Here is a 23,285-nt window from a genome sequence, read left to right as displayed (position 1 = left end):
TACTTTGTCTCCAACATTTCTCAATTATTTTACCTACTATCTTTAATTATTTTGTTACCTTAATTATTTTTCACAAAATCTTTTTCTAAATAGATTATTCTTTTATTTAATTCATTAATTTTAAATCTACTTTCTTAGCTTACCAATTAGTCCATTTACTTAGTCTTTTATTTTTTTCAATTTAGCTCACTAACTCTAAGCTCATTTACTTAGCTTAGCCCATTAACTCTAAACCCATTTACTTAGCTTTTATTTTTTTTCAACTTAGTCCACTAACCCTAAGACCATTAGTTTTCTCAATTATGATCTCTAATTGATGTCAAAAATATTTAAAATATAAAATTAATTATTATTATTCTCAAAATACTAGAATATTACAAATGCTCTCCAAATTTTGACTTGGGGAGGATGTTGGTTGTGCGTTGGAGATGGCTTGAATGACGTAACCTTCTCGATAAATATAATTGGTTTAGTTGATTAGCAAAATGTAGGCAAATTAAGAGAGAGAAAAAGAGACTTGATTGATTGAGATACCATTTGAGGTGCTCGATTTTGATTCAGTTTATATGTAATTTTACCATTTGAGCATTCTCAAAAGCCGAACTTTGCACCCTTTGACAATGCATAGCCTCTTAATCGTTTGTTGGGATTTTGGATTAAAAATAAATCAAAAAGAAAGTATTAATTGTAACATCTTGTTTTTTAGAAGTGTTATTATTTTGGATAATTCTGTGATAATAAATTTATTTTATTCAAAATTAATATTAACCATATCATTCCTTATATTTATCATAAAATTTTCATTCATCTATCTCGAATGAGAATCATCATAAATATCATATGCGAAAGCTAATAATCGAATCTTAATCTTTTAACATTAACCATAATATAAGGTTATACATCATTATACGTCAAACGTTTAGAATGAAATAGCAAAACTTAAATACATAGCCATTATATCATGCACTTTTGCTAAGTGCCATTATATGTCTCTTTCATCCTCATTTTTGCTACAATCTCCATCTAAAATATTTCAACAATATTTCTTGTATTGATGCAAAACCCATGTTAGATGATGAATCATCTAGGTAAGGGTATAAAATTCATATTTCGTGTATTGATGCAATATGCAAAATGTCCTTATTCCTTTTCATTTCGTTTGGCCCGACCACACCTTAATGCTACTCCCCATTTTTATGACCTCCTTACTAAGCTAAGGTGTATGGATGCATCCTTAGTAGAGCAGTGATGTCGACTCGTACTCTCAAACAGATATAATGCATGATCAACAATATCATCGTGAACATATGCACATTTCATCATAATATGTAAATGCAATCTACATGACATATTCACATCAAGTCATGATAACATGATAAAATTATTTATATAAAATTTGTTTTTTAGGTTGAAGCACTTACCTTGAAGGTTTACCCTTGCAAGCTACTATTTCGTCGCACGCGAGCCTAGGTTTATACAGAAGATACTAGTTTCGGTAAACCAAATCTCAAATATTTTTATATAGGGTTGAAGAGCATTAAATGAGGGACATAACTGAAAAATTACAAGGCAATGAGGCCTCACATGTGCCTTGGGAAAGTGACCCACGCGCCTTCACGCGTAGCCCCTTCCCTACACGTGAACTACACGCGCCTCCCTTTAAAAACGCATAGCTTTGCGCAATTTTCGTATTTCGGCCATAACTCCATCGTTTTAACTCCAATTCAACCCGTTTGAACCTACAAGTCCCTCTCTTCCCCTTTTACAGGAATATAACAAGAAATAGAATTTATCTCGCCATTTTTCTAACTATTTGGCACAAACTCGAGCGATAATTCAAAAACTCCAGCGAAACTCGTTCTCCCTTGATTTTGCTCCAACCTTTCTCTTTCCTTTTGTAGATTTCTCTCATATTTCTCTAGCACAATTCCCTCACCTCAACCTCTCAAGTGGATATCAAATGTAATGATTTTTAGAACAATCCCGTGACCCTATTTATAGGCTTGGACTCCAAAATAATTCAAAATTATAATAGAATAACTTTTTAAATCCTCAACCATACCTCTTACTTTTTCTCATTCCTAATACCTCACCTCACCATACCTTTATGCCATCATTACTTGAACTAATTTATTTTTTCTCATTTCTAACACTTTATCTCATTACTCCTCATTATCTCTTACTTTTTTTCATTCTTAACATCTCACTTCATTACTCATCATAATTAACCAAGGTCATACCCTCACAATCAATCTTAATTAATTTCATAATCCTATTTTAGACATTGCACAATATGCAAATATTAAAATAATCATCAAAATACTTAAAATCTAATATTAATAACTCCAAATTACTCAGTAAGTACATTTTTGTCCCAATGTCTTCACATGACCTTTGTTTCATCATGTTATTACTTCAGGGTTGATTCTTACATAAAATCGGAGCTCCTTTAGAATTTTGTTGACTTTTCAAAAATCTCTTACAACCATTCAATTTTTCAAATTGTGTCTTAACTGTACTGAAAATTGTCCCCATTTTAATTGCTTCCAGCATTATAAATCTTGTCTCAAGACATTTGTCAATGATATACCATTTTTTTAGACATTTACATTCCCAGGCTACTCTCTTCCATTGATTCGGCTATTTAAAATTATTAAATTACCTTTTAAATCTATGAACTTAACTCTCATAACATTACGAAATATGGGATATTACTTATTTTGATTTGGGGTATTACATTAACCAATAACCACACAAACGAATACAATCTTTAATGTGAAAAAATTACGAATAAAAAGAATAAAATATTATTATAATGATATTGGTACAATAATAGTTATATAATTATCTTAATTTTCGGGTATTGAGTACCTATTTATAGATCTACCACTTTATACAAGAAAAAAAATATTTAAACAAATCCATATTCTAATTAGAAGATGAGCTACAAAAAAAATAAATCTTGATGAGTTTCAAAAAAGAAAAATTTTCAAGTGTAGATGTACTTTCAATCACAATTAAATTTGATTTTCAATCGTAGTCAAATTTGAGATGTACTTTCAATCACAATTAAATTTGATTTTCAATCGTAGTCAAATTTGAATCATAGATCACAATTATAACAAACTCTACATTCACACAAAATTTAAATATAAAATTATTCATAATTCTCTTTTCTAATAAAATCAAGAAGAATTAATCTTTTTAGATGAATACCAACCAAAATCCACACCATGAATAATATCAACTAAATCCACATAATGTTCACTATAGTGGATGGCCCCATTTGTTGCAGCTTAATTAAAGAAATTATAGCTTCTAACTTCTTAGATTATAGTTTCTAAAACTTAGAATAAGTTGTGAACCTGTTTGTTGCAACTTCTTAGAAGTTGTAGTTAAGTAGTTGTGGTGTTTAATACCATAAACTGTAAAATAACTTATTTTTGTATAATTGTCCATAATACCTTTAGTAGTTATAGAATGATAATTTAAAAATTAATTAGTGTATATGTATAAGTTTCAAGTGTTATAAAAAAATTAATTAAAGTATAGAGAGAGAGGAAGATGGCGAGAGAGAGGAAGAGATTTAAAAATGGAGATGGTGGTAGAAAAGAAAAACCCATAATTGCGTAGACAAGAAGGTAATTCTTTGTTAAAAATAAGGACAAAATTGTCATAAAAATGTAATCATTTAAGCAGAAGTTGTAAAAGCTGGGGTACCCCAACTTTGAAAAAGCCAGCTTCTACCCCTTCTAAAAGCTAGTAGAAGCTATAAGTTAGAATTCTATAAACTAAAATAAACACTACATCCCAACTTTTTTGAAGCTAGAAGCTAAAAGTTACAGCTTTTAAGCTGCAACAAACAGGCCCGATATCTCCAACTATATTCAAAGTATAGATAACAAGATCAATCTCAATATATCTTTATTGATCTTAATAACTCCATGTTCACTAATATAAATCTACCTTAATGATTCAATCTTCATATAAATTTATTTGTGTAAAAATTGCATGCATCTTAACTTATCATGATAAAAACATAATATTTTAATCTAACAATGAAATATCATACTTATTACAAAAATCAAACAATCCCAAATAATACCAAATAATTGATAAATAAAACCTTAAGACACCATGATAGTGGATATGTGTAGTAAATCTGGGTGAATCTGGACTAGATAGATCTGAGGGGTGGAATATGGTCTGTTGGGTCAAGAGCTGAATAGATCTAAAGTGGATCGGACTGGACGAGTCTAGTTTGGACCGGATCTGGGCAGAGGCAATTTGGGCAAAGCTTGAAGCTTGAACCATACGTCAATGGTGGAGGGCTGACGGCGATGGCGACCTGAAAGCCGACGATGGGAGAAGAACCAACTGTCGCGAGGCGATGGTGGAACCTGTTCCACGGTCGTTGCTAAGGTGATTGGCAGAAGACACTGAGTTACAAAAAATTTATAAATGAGTTAAATAAAATGAGTTACAAAGAAAATAAATTTTGGTGGGAGTCGAAGAAGATAAATTTTCAATTATAAATGTAGTTTCAATTACGGTCAAATTTGACATTTCAATCACAATTAAATTTAAAATTTTAATTACAATCAAATTTAAATTTCAGATTACAATTATAACATATTAACAACCTGCCGTTGCCTTGCGCATATAAGAATGCAACATAATTTTTTTGTGGCTGTCATGCTCGTGAATTAGGAACTAAAGCCAGCAATGTCTTAAATCCGCATTGGCACTGTAACAAGAACAACACGGAAGAGGATTAAGAAGTGGTAGCCAATGGCCAATGCCATCCTCATCCGCAGGCCAAGTCAAATTAACTGAACGCTAGCCTCAGAAAGAAATAACTAGCAGCCCGGAACAGTGTGCATTCCGTAATTTGCTGAGAGAGAGAGAGAGAGGGGCCTTGCACGAGAGATCCAGAGCCCGTCGAGCAGGCCAAGCACTTGCCCGCAACGCGAGCCAAGAAAGGGGTATGCATGCATTGCGTGAATTAGTAGTCAGTCCCCTTAATTTGAGCGAAGCGTGATGCAGGCAAGTCATTCTTGGCCAACAAGCTAGACTCTCGTAGTCATGCAAGGCCTCTTCTCCATTCCTCTATATGCCAATCCCATTTGATCTCAAGCCTCTATTTATAGCCACTCCGGGCAGGAACAGGGTCGGATTCATACAACAGCAGCCACTTCATCTATCATTTCCTCCTATGCTCTCTCGTATCATATTCTTCTTTCTCTTCCACTCCTTTATCTGCCTCTAAAGAATATATTCCATTTCTTCAAATGCAGGGTCAACCCATGATGTGTCTTTGTCCTCTGTTTCCAGATCTGAAGTTTTGATCTTCGCTTGGCTACGGCTCACGCAATATTCCTTTTTGAACTCCGAGCTAACCTGGGGTAAACTTTGCTGAAAAATTCTGCAAAATAAAATATACACCAGATCAGGCTCGTCTACAACAGCTTAGCGAGCAGCAGGCTGAGCTAGCTAAATGTGGAGAAATTATGTTGTACCTAAGAGGCACCTCATCAACAGAAAATCTTTGACATCCCAAACTAATGGGTTGCCGTCAGTCACGTGCCGTTGCATTTGTCCTCTAAAACTCCATTCAACTACTTGCAGATTTCTGTTCTATTCCAGAATTTCCTGATCACTAAAAATGCTCGTGCTCTCGTGAAGTTCTTATGACAAATCAAACTTTCAAGGACAAGGTCTCCATTCCTGTGCTTTCAACGACCCTTCCCTATACCTCATGATTCTGGTGTCAATGGTACTTCCAGTGGACGTCATTCCCTACCTAAAATATAAAGTCCTCGGCCACTTGACAGGGGTTCTATTCTGATTGACTATGTTTGAGGCTGGCAAATGTTCCAACTTTTAGAACCTTACCACTGAGTTACCATCATCTCTGAATTATACCACAGCCTACATCAGTTACTGGATGACGAATAATTTAATTTCATTTATTAAAACTAAGATGTACATATGACATATCTTTAAGACAAATAATCATTTAATTTCTTGAGCTGAGGGGGAAAATTGGCAATTTTCTTCCATCTAATAACCTTTAACTAGATTGCGAGAGATGTATTTATGACAGTTAAGTCATATAAAAAGTATATGGACAGAGGCTATTAGAGAAGTAGATAGAATAGAACAAATGTTTAGCAAAAGTGGTTTGTATATCAAGAAAAACTTAGCAAAAGAAATCTAGCCAAAACAAAAACTCAGCAGGGGACTCTTATGTATCATATGAGTTAAAATATCCTTACAAAAAGAAAATGATTCATGTAGTGCTAACTTCATATAATAAAATTAAGACTTGACATGTGACTATCGTAGTCAGTTTTAATTAAAATACAAGAAATTGCGTGCACCAAAATTTTTGAAAGACAACATAACATATGTGATATTTGTTCAAGTGCTACTTGTATAAATGTAGGGAGACACATCATATAATTTTATTACGTTGTAATAAAAGTTATAGAGATAATTATATGCACCCACAATGTTAACATCTATAGTTGTATCTTTAATAATAATTTGTCATTGCAAAAATTATATATACCAACTGGAAAATCTATTGCAAGAAGTATATACATCGATTAATAAATCTGACACAAAAAGAATATATACCGGCTGACAAATTTATATCAAACGGTAAACACACAAATACATATATATAAACAAAAAATTCTGTTGAAAAAAGTATTAATAAATTTGCCACAAAAAGTACTATTAGTTGCAAATGCTTTTCAGCAACAAAAATCATTAGAGGCATATTAAATTGTCACTAATAATTATATTAGTCTTATAATTTTATTTGTGACTTTTAATGTGTCTAGTTACACTTTTACTGTCAAATGAATCGATTCCTATTGATACTTTTTGAGACAAATTATTTTGTCCTTAATTTTTCACATTAAGGCAAAAAATGCTATAATATAAAATATGGCCAACAAATATTGTTTTTTATGTATTTAAAGTTAATTAAATTTGTTATTAATGATGGCTATTTTTATAGTGATTTTAATTTAGTGTATTAATATTTTTGAATTATTAAAATAATTGTGATGCTAGTGCTATAATGCAAAAAATAAGCACTTGAAAATTGATTCAACATACAAACTTTCCAAAAGTATCTACAAATAGCACCAATCTTTAAATAGAAGCAAAATGTCAAAAGTACATGTTTCATTATAAAAGGTTAATACCTAAATTAGTACAAACTAGTCTTGGCTCTTCATACAATCCGATGATCAAATTACAACTTCCACACTTCGTCACATGTTAATCAAAAGATAAGAAAAATATAATTATATAAATCTGCCATTAATCCAAGACCCTACCTAGCCCCCTCAAAGCAAGTAATTGTTAGGATTTAAGTCCTATTCCTAAATAGTAGAAGAGAAAATAATCAAAACAATCACAAAGAACAGACAAGGTTTTTTGTGGTTCACTGTAAATTTTTTACTATAATCGAATTGAAGATTATAAAAATCCACATCAACACTCTCTAATAATCACCCTAATATAAGCAAAATTAGGACAACACAAATACATGCGAAAACTCAAAATTGCTCTACATACTGATTTTGCGTAGGAATAATATGCGCTAAGGTGATAATTAGACTTCACGCACTAACACTAATCATGAAGCAAACTTGTCAACATTATAAACGTGCAAAAATAGTATTTTGAGTGATTAGTAGTCAACCACCAAAAATTTCGCCCAGCAGTGGTGAAAAGAATTAGCAGAAACAGAAAGAGCAGAATAAAGGTATAAGTGAAGATGTAAGATGAAAGAGATCAAGGGAAGAGTTGGATCATTTTATATAAAAATTTTATAAGAATTTATCTCACTTTTCAATGTACCTCGAGCGGGAAGTTTGCATTCCAAATTCATTGAACCAACTAATGACACAGAATCTCAAGGCCCAGAGCCTCCTGTAGAGCTTCTCTAGCAGGTCTCCCAGTAAAGAAGTCCTATCCATCTGTAAAGAGAATTCATTCAAATTAACAAACAAATTATAACGAGAATTAGTGTTGTTCTCACCTAAAAATAACAATATAAATGATCACAAGGCAGAAAAGATCAGGTCAAGAAAGGAACCATAGAAGTATTAAGGACAAATAGCACGAAAGCGTGATGCATATTATAGTCAAACTTGTGTAGAACTGCAAATCTAGTGTATTTCTGTGGTTAGAATGTGTTATTGTAAACGATAAAATATACCACACAAGAAGCATAGTAACTCAAAACCATTCATGCAGGATGCTCTGTTCGTTACGTTTACTTCCACTTAGACATTGGACAACTCAATAGCTTCTTCCGCAACCTAAATATGCTGAGTTACAGTTTTCATGGTCTCATTGGACAATTTGGACTACATGGACAAATACCCTAAGCCTGAAAATTTCTACCCACATTAACCAAAAGGAAGTAGGAAATAATTTTGGCATTATTCTAAAATATCATATCAGAGTTGTGCCATTTTTTATATATTGAGATGGCTTCATTTGCAGTCTGAACACTTCCATAACAGAAGATGATTTGTTAACAACCAAATTGCTAGAGTTCATCTACAATATCTGGCTATTATTTTACTACGTTCACCAATCTAAATAGGATAATTCTATAATGTTCATGCTGTCATAAAAGCAAGGATACAAATGTGTAGACAGGTGCATATACAAGATAAAGACTTGGTGATTTGAGAAGAAAAAGGGGATATGGGCACAAAAAAGATGTTGAAAAGTATATTTCAATATAGCTACATCTGTAATTTAATGTCCACAAACCACAACAATTGTTGAGAAAATAACACCAGGCCAAAATCAAAGTAGCAGTGGACCCATAAATTTATTCCTTCAATGTAAATATGCAACACTCCCCTCAATTCTAGACATTACACCACAAATCTATATATATATTATAACAAAACAGCCGTCAAATTTTTTCCTGTTCATTTCCAGTTACTATTTTGATATTTTATTATGTTTTTTTAATTTTTTTGCTTACCCGAAATAGAATTTTTATAGGTCATTAATTAAGTCTTGGAGATGTAGTTCTTGGAACATGTAAATGGTTTTTTTCATAACTAAATAGTGTTTGGAGAATGTGTAATCATGCTGGTATATGAAAAGTCAAGATAAATATTATTAATTTATTCATATTATTCATTTTTAAATATTAGCATAAAATTTTAATTAAAATAAATTACAGAAAAATGAGACTTTTTTAAATCAGGAAAAATCTTGAGATATTAGGTAATACTGTTGAATACCGACTGTCAAGTAAATTTTTTATTTTATTTTTATTTATATATAGTTTAATTAATTTAAATTTATTTTTTTATAATTTTAAATGTTATAATTTTATATATAAATTAAATGTTATAATTTTATTTTTTAACTTTATTTTTTTCGTTACTTTTTTAAAAATGTGATATGTCTTAAATGTGATAATTGATTGTTAGGAGAAATATGTAAAGTCATGTATAGATAATCAATTTTAAAATTTTGATTATTATTATTTATATAATTAATTAATTATTTAAATTGTCTTTATTTTATATATAGTTTAATTATTTAAAATTTATTTTTTTTATAATTTTAAATGTTATAATTTTATATATAACTTAAATGTTATAATTTTATTTTTTAACTTTATTTTTGTTTGTTGCTTTCTTAAAAATGTGACATGTCTTCAATGTGGTAATTGATTGCAGGAGAAATATGTAAAGTCATGTATGTATAATTAATTTTGAAAAATTGATTATTATCATTTATATAATTAATTAATTATTTAAATTATCTTTATTTTATATAGTTTAATTAATTTAAATTTAATTAAATTATAATTTTAAATGTTATAATTTTATATATAACTTAAATGTTATAATTTTATTTTGTAACTTTATTTTTTTTTTGTTGCTTTCTTAAAAATTTGATATGTCTTAAATATAATAATTGATTGTCAGAAGAAATATGTAAAGTCATGTATGGATAATTAATTTTAAAAATTTGATTATTATCATTTATATAATTAATTGATTATTTAAATTACTCTTATTTTATATATAGTTTAATTAATTTAAATTTATTTTTTATATTTTTAAATGTTATAATTTTAAATATAATTTAAATATTATAATTTTATTTTTTTAACTTTTTTTTGTTACTTTCTTAAAAATTTGACCTATTTTAAATGTAGTAATTGATTGCCAGGAGAAATATGTAAAGTCATTGATAATCAATTTTGAAAATTTGATTATAATCATTTATATAATTAATTGATTATTTAAATTATCTTTATTTTATAAATAATTTAAATTATTTTTCTTATAATTTTAAATATTATAATTTCATATATAACTTAAATGTTATAATTTTATTTTTAATTTTTTTTATTTCCTTAAAAATTTGACCTATCTTAAATGTGATAATTTATTGTTAGGAGAAATATGTAAAGTCATGTATGGATAATCAATTTTGAAAATTTGATTATTATTATTTTATATAATTAATTAATTATTTAAATTATCTTTATTTTACATACAATTTAATTAATTTAAATTTATTTTTTATAATTTTAAATGTCATAATTTTTTTTTTTAACTTAATTGATTATTGTCATTTATTTAATTCTCCTTTTTCCCATTAGTCTACACTGAATATGTGTTATATGTTGGACTTGGAGAAATTAAATACAAATTAAATTTGTATTTTGAAAATTATGTTAAGTGAGTAAGATTCAAATTGTGTGGCAAAGCGTGGGAAAAAAGAGAAACTTAATAGTGGCATGTGATTTGATAAATTGAGAGAAATAGGAGAATTTGAAGAAAGAGAAATTAATAAAAGAAAATAAATATCTCTCTCTCTTCTTCCTCTCCATTCCCGTTCAACCCTTTCATTTCTTCTCTTCTCCTTTCTCGATTATTCTTCTCAAATTTTCTCTTCTTCTTTACTTTTATTTAGTAAATTTTAATCGTATTTTTTTACCTAGTTTGGTCTTCTGGTGTAACATAGCACCACTATTCTATCAAGTGAGTGATGTGAATGCAACTAAGAAAAATTAAACCTCGAGAGATCGTGTGATATGCACATATGAGACAAATACACGTAAAAATTCTCCCCAAAAAAGCGTCTACCCTTGAATGCATATTTCAAAATAAAGAGGTTGGTTATCGTTTTTTTTTTCCTATTATTGTGTAATTTTTTTATTTTTTATGCATTACTTATTGTATTACATGTTAATTTAGGTTTATTTTTACATGATTTCGAGATAAAGTTATGTGTTTTTAATTATTTGTCTACCCTTGAATGCATATAAGGAAATCTTTTAAAATCTATAATCTTTTTGTTGTATTTTCATGATTGTAACATAATTATTTTATTTATTTTTTACTTATTTATTGTAATTTTCATTTATTGTAACTACTAAATTATATAATTTTCACTTTAATAATTTTTTTTTTTTTTTACGATATCCATTCACGCATGCATCGCATGGGTGGTCCACTAGTGTGCAGTTAAATTAAGTAGTGAATAATAAGTCATTCATCAAACTATATGAAGTCACAATTCAAATAATATAATCGACTGGTAGAAAACTACAATCCTTAAACCTCAATTGACTTTCAATATTTCAAACAGAAGAACAGAACGGCAGATATAAAAATGAAAAGAATAAACATGAAGCAAAACAAATGGAAAGAATGTAGTTAAGCTTTTGTCTCATACTTGAAATACTTCCAGTTATCATAATTTTTCACACTGGTTAACTGAACTCTGGATTTAATAGCCAAGACTTCCCTAGTCTTAAGAAAAAGTCACTTCGCTTGCCACAACGACATTAAAGGAAAACCCACCTAATAAATACCCATTTTGATGAAAAACAACATGATACACATACAACTGGGGATGTGCCTCATGTAGATTAACCATTCAACATAAGTATTTAAACTGAAAAAGACATTCTAAACTAAGGTGAAAAAAAAAGGTATTGAATTATAGGCCACAACACGATACGCAAATGGTTGATGCAAGGCATTAAAAATAACAGTTTGCAAATCTCTGCACCATTCAGTGAGATTGAAACCACAATAGCGGCAAATATAACAATGCTTGCTTCGATATTAATTAGGGTAGTTCACGTCCAAAGCTACTGTAAGATGTTTCAAATTTATTAGATGCAACTGGAACATACCCGCGTCATGGCATAACTTGCTCCTTGGGAGGGGGGATCAAAATGAGGACTGCGAAATTGCTTATTGAATTCACTAGAGAAAAAGCAATCTGGTCCAGGTAAGACTTCATGCAACTAAACCATGTAAGTTTGTTGTGGTCATGAACAATGCCTGCTTAGACGTAGAAAATCTTGCACATAAAATTCATGAATTAGAAAATATGGTTTCTCCCAAGGAGGGAACTTCCAGAACCATTACTTGATCAACCGCTGCAAGTCCCAGTGTGTGGTTCAATCATTAGAGAAAATGGCATTATCATTGAAAAATTAAACTACATGATGTCATGGATGCATCCAAATCGGGGTGCATTTTAGATCTTCTGCGCTACAATTAGAATGTGAGATTTTTGTCACTCGTGCCAGTCAAATGATTCTACACCACTATACATACATTCTATGTGCAACTAAATATCCATGATATGCATAAGAAATTACATCATGTGTATACATATAAGAACCCTTAAAAGAACAAGTGTGTAGTTGTCATAACTGGACTACTGGGGTGTTATACATTCCTTAAATGTAATGTGAACAAGACACAAAGAGCTTTAAGCTATTCAATCTTCCGTCCGTCAAAAACCACAAAAACAGCTTCCCCTGAGCTTCTAGTAGCCAAATTAGCATAATTCTATCGCAAGAAAATTGGATGCCACCCAAAAAGAGGCAAAGACCTAGCAAGTGGTATGATCTGAGAACACTAATCACTTCTAGACGAGCTAACTTTTATAGCCTTTAGCAATTCAACAACTCTTCTCATGGAGGGTCTGTTCATGGGAAGGGCTGAAGTGCAAAGAAGTGCAACATTCAAAACTTTCTCAATCTCTCTATATTCACTTCTTGATGGTTTCAACCTTGAACTTAAAAGCTGTCCCCAATCTATGAAAAGATTGTCAGCTACCCCAGTTCTGTCTTCTGGAGGTGATATTGCAACCTCTGTTACCCACTTGATGATGTCCTTGCTCTCTCCAAATGAGTGGTCGTTGGGCCTCCTACCAGTTATGAGCTCCAGGAGGACCACACCAAAACTAAAAACATCACTCTTCTCATTCACTTTGAGGGTATAGGCATATTCTGCATTCAGCAAAACAAGATGAACTTTAACAAGATGTAAAATACATGGTAAAACTGATTAAGCACAAATAGTAGAAGACAGGAACACTGTGCAAAACTTACCAGGTGCAATGTAGCCATAGGATCCGGCAACACCTGACATTGCTCCATTGAAGCTTTCATTTTGGTCTTGCTGCAGAGTCTTTGCCAGACCAAAATCAGCCACCCGTGGCCTAAAATCTTCATCCACTAAAATATTGTTTGACTTAACATCCCGGTGAATGATTGGTGGCACACAGTCATGATGCAAGTAGGCTAGCCCTTGAGCAGCCCCAACAGCAATTGAAAACCTCTTAGGCCAATCTAATACCACCTCATCCTTCTCTCCGTGCAATATGTCTCCCAAACTCCCATTCTCCATGTACTCGTAAACTAGGATTCTGAAGTGCTCTCCAATGCAACTCAGCAAAAGTTTTATCACATTAGCATGCCGGATTCTTCCCAAAGTCTCCACTTCTGATTGGAACACAGCCTCAGTGTTTACTTGCTGGTTACCTCCCCACAACCTCTTAACTGCTACCGTCTGTCCGCTCTTGAGCTTGACCTTGTAAACCTGGCCTGACCCACCTGATCCAATTAGGTTTTCCTCTGTCAGTGAAACCAATAAGTCTTCCTCCCTAAACCCAACACGTTGGAATGAGGTAATCTTTAATGTTGGCTGTTTTCTGGTGAAGATTATTCTGAAAGTTTTGGACTTGAGGAGCCAGATAAGTGATACAATTAATACCAAGGCCAAGGCCACGAGAAATCCTATCAAGTAAATGCTAATGGGTCTGAGCTTCCGGCATGGAGGGAGTGGTTTGAGATTTGGACTACAGAGACCCGGGTTTCCCATTAGGCTCTGGAGAAATAACTCATTATTGAAACCGTGAGGCACTTGACCTTCGAGTTTGTTGTTGGAGACATTGAAGAGGTGGAGCTTCAGCTTTGTCAATTCTACTGGAATCTCACCGGAAAGTGAATTTCCTTCGAGATCCAAGTACAATAACGCTGGCAAACTTCCCAGTTCACTAGGAATTTCACCATTCAAATTGTTTCTGGACAAGTTCAGATCAGTAAGATCTTTCCAGGAAACAACAGTTTTTGGAATTTCACCTGTGAACTTATTCTCTTGCAGTTCCAGAATCTCTAACTTACTCAATTCAGTTATACAAGCAGGCAATTCTCCGGAAAATTGATTTCTACTTGCATCAAAAACTACAAGATCTTTCAATCGACAAATTTCCAATGGAAGTTCGCCAGATAAGTTGTTACCGGAAATCAATAAGTCCGTTAAACCTCGAGCAGTTGAAATGGTCGGAGAAATCGAACCTTCGAATTTGTTATTATCCAGTCGAAGAAATTTAACTCCGGATAAGCTCCAGAAACGAACAGGTAATGGTCCAGAGAATTCGTTATATTCAATACGGACGTAACTAAGAGAATTGCAGTCACCATACGACTTGGGAATAGGACCCGAGAATCTGTTCTTGAAGATGATTAGGCGTTCAAGTTTGTTTCTGTGACAGAGATTCGCGGGCAATGGACCTTCAAGTTCGTTGCCAGAGACATCAAAGTCTACTACACCGGAGTTCCAACCAAAATCCGCCGGCAATGTACCAGAAAACTTGTTATTAAACAACTTCAGTTGTGACAGATTGGGATTGGACGTCAGACTCCTGGGAATTTCGCCTTCGAAACGGTTGTCGTTGAGGTTGAGTGAAAAGAGAGGCATACCGGCGACAGTATCAGGCAAATTCCCGGTCAGATAATTCAGCGAGACATCGAGTCGGAGCAGAGAAGTCAAGTTTGATAAACTATCAGGCAATTCGCCTGATAATTGGTTGCCGTAGAGCTCGATTTGTTCTACGCTTCTCAATCCACCAATGGTATTTGGAATTTTGCCGGAGAGATTGTTAGTGGAGAGATCGAGATTTTTGAGAGCAACGAGATTTCCAATCGAGTCTGGAATGTTTCCGATGAGTTTCGCGTTTGGAACCCATAGATTTTCAAGCTTTCTCAGGTTTCCGATTTCCTGAGGCAGTGGACCTGGCTTGTAAGGATTGAAACCGAGTTCGAACCGAGTCAACTCCGTGAGATTGGACAGATACTCGGGGATTGAGCCATTGAGAAAGTTCTGGGACAGCGTGAGAACTTGGAGAGCCGGAAACCGGCCGAAACTCGCTGGGATTCCGCCGGTGAAATTGTTGGAAGAGAGATCAAGCGTGGCCAAATTGATGAATTCTGGAACAAACTCCGGAAGGTTGCCCACGAAGAGGTTGGAAGAGATATTCAGCACTTGAAGATGAGAGCAGAAAGAAATGGACGACGAAGACAGAGAACCGCCGAAATAGTTATTGCCGAGGGAGAGGTTCCGGAGCGTCGAAATCCGGCAGAAACCCGCCGGAAACTTCCCGGCGAGGTTCAAGTTGCTGAGGTCGATCGACACGACGACGCCGTTCTGCAGATCGCAGGTAACGCCGGTCCAATCGCAAGGAGCAGATTGACTCGTCTCGACCCAGTCGGCGAGTAGACCGTCCTCGTCCTCGAGATCTTCATTCTTAACCCGGAGCAAAACGGCGACGTCCCTTTTCGATGAGCTCGCCACCGAAACACAAGCCGCAAGCAAGAAGAACGTAAGAACCAGACCAACGAGGGACAATATCTGAGAAGCCATTCCTTTGTCAGAAAGAGAAACACAAACTGTTAAAGAAGGAGAAGAAGCATCCTGTGCAGAGACAGGGACAGAGTAACAGATGAGGAGTGAGCGTGAGCGTGAAGCAGGAGCGAGAAGTGATTATTGTGGTTCGCATGGAAATGATTATTGTGGTTCGCGAGAAAGAAGAGATCAATAAAGGAATTATAATTACAGGGACTGCTCGTGAACAGAATTTTTTTTGTTTATTTATTTATTTATTTATCTGAGATGTCTCAGTTTCGCGAAACTAGATTAATCTTGGACAGATGACTTTTCTTTGACGTATTTTGAGATAAATTTAGATATGATGATATTCTATATATATTTAAAATTGAACATTTACAATATTTCATGTAAAACTTGTCTTATCATTGTCTTTTAATAATAATTTTATTTTTTAAATTATTATATTAATTTAAATTCTGATATTTTGTGCAAAATTTTAAGTACTTTACATGCGCCTTTTGGCTTCTTAGATTTTAAAATGGTGAAATTCTTCATCTTAAGGGTGCTCAGTCTCAAAATTTCTACGAAAGAGATTAATGATAGAACTTAGGACCAAGAATTCAAACACGGACCTCACGGACTATATAGCAAGTACAATGCAAGGGCTCCTTAGAATGAGAGAGAGAGAGAGGCGAGTTTGGTTTGGCTGTCTTTTGGCGCACTTGTGCATGTGGGGTACCTGCTCCTTGGAATGAGAGAAAGACACAGGCGAGTTTGGCTTGGCTATCTTTTGGCGCACTTGTGCATGTGGGGTATCTGGGAACTGCGTGGGGGTTATCATTTTATTTGTATTTTAAAAATTAAGTAAATGCAGTCATTTATTTCAGATTTTATTAAGTTTGTATTTATTAATTAAGATTTGTGTTGAAAAAAATAAGATATAAAAAATATTACAGATAAAAATATTTTTTATTATATTTATTAAACTTATTTAACAACTCTCTAAAAAAAATATCACGTAACTTTTTATTTTAAATTATTCTAATAAATTTATCTCTTTCTTTCTATATAAATTTATTTTAGACTTTATAATTGTATCAAAATAAGATTTGAATATTTTTTAAACCAAAATATGCAATGATCAATATAAGATTGAGAAGCATTCTATAATTTTTATTAAATTATTTGTTAAATTTTTTAGAATGTATTGAGAGACATATGGATAATTTTTTTTTATCTGTAAAGATTAAAATGAATTTATTTAGAAAAACTCAAATGAAAAATCGTGTGACTTATTTTTTAATGGTCATCAAATTAATTTAACAAATATAATTAAAAGTATTTTTATCTGGAATGTTTTTTAAATCTCACTTTTTTCGGTCTTTATTTTAGTTAACAAATATTATCTTAACAAATGTTAGGTCTATTTTTAAAAAGAGTTTAAGGTTTTCTTTGGTTTTAAATTTTTTAAAATTATTCTAAGTTATATAATATTTTAAGGTATTGTTTGTTAAAATGAGAAAGATAAAATTATATCAAAATAAGGTTATAATATTTTTCAGAACAAAATATGGAATGATTAAAATAAGGTTGAGAAATATTTCAATATTTTTATCAAACTGTATATTAAATTTTTTAAAATGTGCTGAATGATATATGTGTAATTTTTTTTATCAGTAAGGTTCAAATATGCTTATATAGAGATGGAAGAGATAAGCATATTTAGAAAATACTATATAAGAACTCACATGACTTTTTTTTCATAAATCGTCAGATAAATTTAACAAATACATTAAAAATGACAAAAAGTCTTAAATGTCTTTTATATCTTATATTTTTCATTATGTATTTTGATTAAAAAATACTATCTAAATTAATAAAAATCTTTAGAAAAAATGTACATGGAAGTATTTGTTAACTAAAATATGAGTTGAAAAAAGTGAAATATGGAAAACATTCAAGACAAAAACACTTTCTATTGTATTTGTTAAATTTATCTAACGATGCGTTTGATTGTAAGGGTGGAATTTGGACAGAAAGAAAATGAATTCCAGAAAATTAAATTATCTAGAATTAAATTTTAGAGAAAATATCAATTGAAGGCGTTTGATTGACTTAATTTTCTACCTAGAAATTATAAAAATAAATCAAATATATTATACAAAATATTCAAAAAACCAAATATACTATACAAAATATTCAAAAAATAAAATATATATACACAAATATACATACACACACCCATACATAGGAGCAGAGCCGAGAAGAAGGAAGAGGCAATGATGGCAGCATCGTTTTCAATCGAACAAGTTCCAACGGAACAGCGCGAGGTCGAGAGCCTGACAGCGTCGATTAGAGCACTTCACACATACCCATACATACACACACCCAGCTTTGTGTGTGTATGTATATACACAAATATACATACATACATACATAGGAGCATAGCCGAGAAGAGGGAAAAGGCGATGATGGCAGCATCGTCTTCAACCAAGTAAGTTCCAGCAGAACAGCGCGAGGCAAGAGCCTAGCGGCGTTGATCAGAGCACTTCCGATGCTTCGAAATGCTTTCATCGTCCTTGCCATTTCTCTCTCTCTCAGTCCGTCGCTGCCATCACTAGTCGTGGCTGCCATGCCCAATCGTCAACCGCGCTTCCCCTGCTCCTCGCGACCGCCGACCACGCTTCCCCTCCTCATCGCGATCGCCGGCTACGCTTCCCCTTCTCATCGCGACTGTTGGTCGTGCTTCCCCTCTTCTTCTCCTTTGTGCTTCCGCTCCTCTGCTGCTTAGCTTCTTCTTCTTCTTCTTCTTTTCCCAAATACTTGGAATTTCTTTTTTAACCTCCCCTAAGAATTGGTTTTCCAGTAAAAGTTAGAATTGGGCATCACGTGAGCAAAAATGGCAATTTGAATTACCTAAAAAATATGGTCTATCAAACACCACCAAAATAGGAATTTAAATGGAAAATGACTATTTTTTGTGAAAAATATGGCCAATCAAACAGGCCCTAATATTTTTTAAAAAAGAAGTCACGCGACTTCTTATTTTAGATTATCTAGATAAATTTATTTTTTTTCCTTTAAATAAATTTATTTTGTATCTTACAAATAAGAAAAAATGACCCATATGGCCCCACCCTAATGTATTCTAAAAAATTTAACAAACATTCTGATAAAAATTTTAATTTTTTTTAAAAATAAAAACGATATCTAACATAATCTTATTTTGTTCATTTTAATAAACGATATATAAATTGATAGTTCTATATACAAGAATTTAATAAAAGAAAATTATTAAAAGTGATAAAAATACTTATTTAACATAACATATTAACAAGGAACATCGGACGCCCCCATGGGTATAGCTCAGCGATTGAAGGTCAGCACAAGTTGCTCTCAAAGGAAGGGACGTCGGACGTAGGAGATGACAAGATGAATGCAAGCAGCCGAGAGAGACGGGAGACGCCACATATTGCAGAGATTTCGGTGACATACTGTGGAATTTTTATATTTTTTTAGGATATATTTGTCTTTTCATGGTTAATTTTAGTTTTTTTTTAATTTTTTTAACTTTAAACTTTAAAAATAAAAATGTCAGTTCCAACTTTTTAAAAAATCCTTTTAAGCTATGTAGCATTTTTATTATTTAAATTCAGACAAAAATGTTGATACATAGCAACACTAACTTTTAAGCCTAACCATACATTATCTAAATTAGAAGATGTTTTAAAAGGGTTAATTATCAAAATTATATAATTAATATTTTTTATTTTTTATTTTCAAACTTAACCTTTAACGATAAACCCTAATTATGTACCTGATTAAGAGAGTGTTTGGTTTTAAATTATCTTTTGAGTTCAATGTAATTGGGATTTGAACACTTTAATTAGGTGTTTGGTAAATCAAAAAATAGCCAAATTAGGTTGAGTTAAGTTGCCTTAAACTCAACCTCACAAAATCTTTGAGGTTGAATTAAATCCTTTTTAATGCAAAATTATTCTTTTAAAAATTCTAATTTTATCTCAATAAAATAGTTTACACAAAATTTTCCAAGCTCAATTTTAGTCATTTTACTATTTTAACTCACTTCAATTCAAATATTTATCAAGCACTAATTTTTAAAACTCACCTCAACTTAACTAATTTATCAAATACTTTTTTTATAATTAAATTCAACTTGTTTCACCAAAAAGGAATCTAAGTTAATACACCAAAAATATATTAATTATATAAATTTTAATGACATTACATATAATTGATACACTAGTTAAAAATTTTGATATTTTAATAAATCTTTTTTAAAATTATAGTCATGAATTAAGATATATCTAAATCAAACAATAAGAGATAATATAATATGAAATTATTATGTTGTCTAATATGAGGAAAATCAGAGGGGGGCGTGAGCCCCACTCCACCTATATGCTTGCTTGGGGTTTATAATTATAGTGATAATATAATTTATAAAGTATAAGAAATACATCAAATATAAATGTTAAGATTATTACTCTTTAATATCAAGAGTTAATCGTATGTTGAGGTAAGCTTCATATTCTTAAGACATGTATTTATAAATACATAACTATATATGGAGGTATGCTTATATCCAAATACTTCATTATACAAGTAATATGTTTGTCATCCAAAATTAATATGAAATGCGCGAGGCTAGAGCCAGAGCGTGACATAAAGAGTGCAAGTTGTATTTGGTATTTGGATGTATGCAATGTGCAAGATGTATTTGGATGCATGTAATTGGACAAGGGTGGTTGGGGGCTAGTAAGCTTGACTTGGTTGTTTGGCAGTGGCACTCCCACCCTAAGCTGTAGCAGCCACAAGAACTTGATCCGGCACCACAGGTCTCCATCAGCTTACATCTCAGGCCAACGTCGGCAAAGAAGCCAAGGGAGAGAACCAAGACATGTCTGAAATGAAGGTGTGTCCGCGTAGGGATGTTAAAAAATATCTGAAAGTCAATTAATTGGATCAAATTGAATCAAATCGTGCCTTTTGAATTGGTTTTATGATTCAAATGTTAGGTTCTGATTCTAAAAAATTAAAAATCGATATATTTGATTTGGTTTCTATTTTTTTTTTTTAAATCGTGGTTCGAACTAAACTGGAACCGATATGATATTTGTATATATATTATAATTTTTTGAGTATATATACATATGTATAAGTATATTATTACTTGTAATTTTAATTTGTTAGTTTTTGTTTATTTTTTTTTTATTATTGATTATTGTTATTCATGAATTCTTTTATTTTTAAATTTTTATGTGCTATTGTTATACTAAATGGTCGATGTAATCTCATTGATGAGGTACTTTATGAATTATTTTATTTTTACTTAGCATTAATGAAATTATGAATTTATTTTAATTAATAAATTTATTTGTAATTTTATATTTTAGGAAAATATTTAAAAGTTAAATGTTAATTGGATAGAATCGAAACTGATCTGATGTGACGGATTGGTCATAATTTAATTTTATATATATAATGGTTCAGTTACGATTCTTATTTTATCATAATTGTTAAAAATAATTCAATTACTGAGTTCTTATAAATAAAACTATTGATCCCTATTCATGCGTGTTTTCGTGCATCCATGCGGAATCAGGCAGGGTCTTGTTTTCGAATTTTGGGGTGGGGTTGTCGCCATTGGGAATTAGACATAGTAGTAATTAGATATTGCAGCAGATGGCGTCTCCGTGAAGAATCAATCAGTCGCTAATTTCTGTGATAGAAGCTGCCTCCCATTGTTAATTAATGTCTCCGAGGTCAATAATTTTTAAAATTTTATAAGAATGTTTACGTGAAAATACTTAATAATTATAAAAACCGTATTTTTAGTTTGCACGCACAAATTTTATTTTATTTATAAATTCAAGTGCGCGCCATTTTACATTTGTCAAAGTCTCGGTGTGAACTAGGCAGCAACATGTCATGTCTTGTCTTGTCGTTGGCAGAGGTGAAAACACGTTGAAAAGCTTTACAATTTTCTAAAATTTTTGATTCCTATGTTTATGTCGTTTTTAATTTTTTTAAAATAATAAAAATAAATATATTTTTTATTTTTAAAAATAAAAAAATCGTTTTAACTATTTTCATATCAATTAAGCTCAAAATTTTTAAAATATAAAAAAAGACACAAATACAAAAATATATATTTTTATCAATTTTAAAATATACATTTAAAATATAAAATTAAAAATTAAAATACTAAGAGAACAGTATTTTAAAAAATGCTGTCGTTTCATTTAGTTGTTGAAGAATTTAGTCAAGCTAGCTAGCGATGGCCAATCCATCATCGTTAAAGCTGACTGATGGTTTTATCTTTTGATTAAAAAAACCAGAAAATCATGAGATGAGTTTCTAAACTTCATTTGCATATTTAGTTTTATTCATATATAAATACTTTTTTGTATTTTAATTTAACAGAATGTACAACACAACTAATTGTAAGCTGATTAAGGACCCAACGCCATTATTGCCAATGGGTATACAGATCGCAGTTATATATGAAGCTAAAACAGTCAAATTGAAAAAGAAGTTGTGGTGCCTGCCTGCCTGCCTGTCCATATCAATAACAAGCACAGCTAGAGCCAATGGCCAACCATCCACATGCATACTCAAGACCGCCTTTGAATTCCCATTCATCACATCATATTTATAATAAAATATGTATATCTATCTATATATATTATAGCTGTCCAAATCAAACTACTCTTAAATCTTAAAGCACGAGGCCAGAATCAAGCATCTATACCATACAGGTAACTACCAGCTGAGCTGCCTATATGGGTTCACTTGCGAGATTGATGATCATCAGTCACTTGTTCGATGCCTTCTCTAGAACTAGAATACCAAAGAAGACCATAAAGCCATTACCAAAACATGCATGCATGTCAAATATTCCCCCCAGCACCTCATCAACCATGCATGGAATCGAAGAACTTTGATTTAACATCTATATATTTTACTCTTAAGAAAAAAGCAAATTTGTGGCTTAGTTTGAATTAATAAATAATTGTTGGAACTAAATAAATAATGGAAAATTGCAATGGAAGGGGAGGGGCTTAATTAATAAAATTTTAAAAAGTAGATGATGATGTGTGTCATCTATCTATCATGCATAATATGTTGTATTATTTATGCATCGATCATGGAGTAATTTTACGAAACGTCAAATCATATAACGCCCTTGTGGAATAGTTTTTTTAATTTGTAGTAGTAGTCTTCAATAAATGATGTAAACGTTGGTGTAATGTTGGGTCATGGGTTGGTTGG

At 31.7% G+C, this 23,285-nt stretch overlaps 1 protein-coding gene across 1 annotated transcript; it reads right to left on the bottom strand.

Annotated features, from left to right (window-relative positions):
- Window positions 1–12,483: 12,483 nt before the first annotated feature.
- On the bottom strand, window positions 12,484–16,194 carry LOC127804799 (LRR receptor-like serine/threonine-protein kinase HSL2). The gene is made up of 2 exons (XM_052341826.1): window positions 13,430–16,194; window positions 12,484–13,327 (listed from the first exon to the last, which is right to left on the bottom strand). Exons 1-2 carry the CDS (start codon window positions 16,020–16,022, stop codon window positions 12,954–12,956), a joined length of 2,967 nt encoding a protein of 988 aa, XP_052197786.1. The 5' UTR covers window positions 16,023–16,194; the 3' UTR covers window positions 12,484–12,953.
- Window positions 16,195–23,285: the final 7,091 nt, after the last annotated feature.

Source organism: Diospyros lotus, chromosome 6 (genome assembly GCF_014633365.1).
Source record: "Diospyros lotus cultivar Yz01 chromosome 6, ASM1463336v1, whole genome shotgun sequence".
NCBI classification, from domain to species: domain Eukaryota; kingdom Viridiplantae; phylum Streptophyta; class Magnoliopsida; order Ericales; family Ebenaceae; genus Diospyros; species Diospyros lotus.
This window is presented reverse-complemented; position numbering and strand designations above follow the sequence as displayed.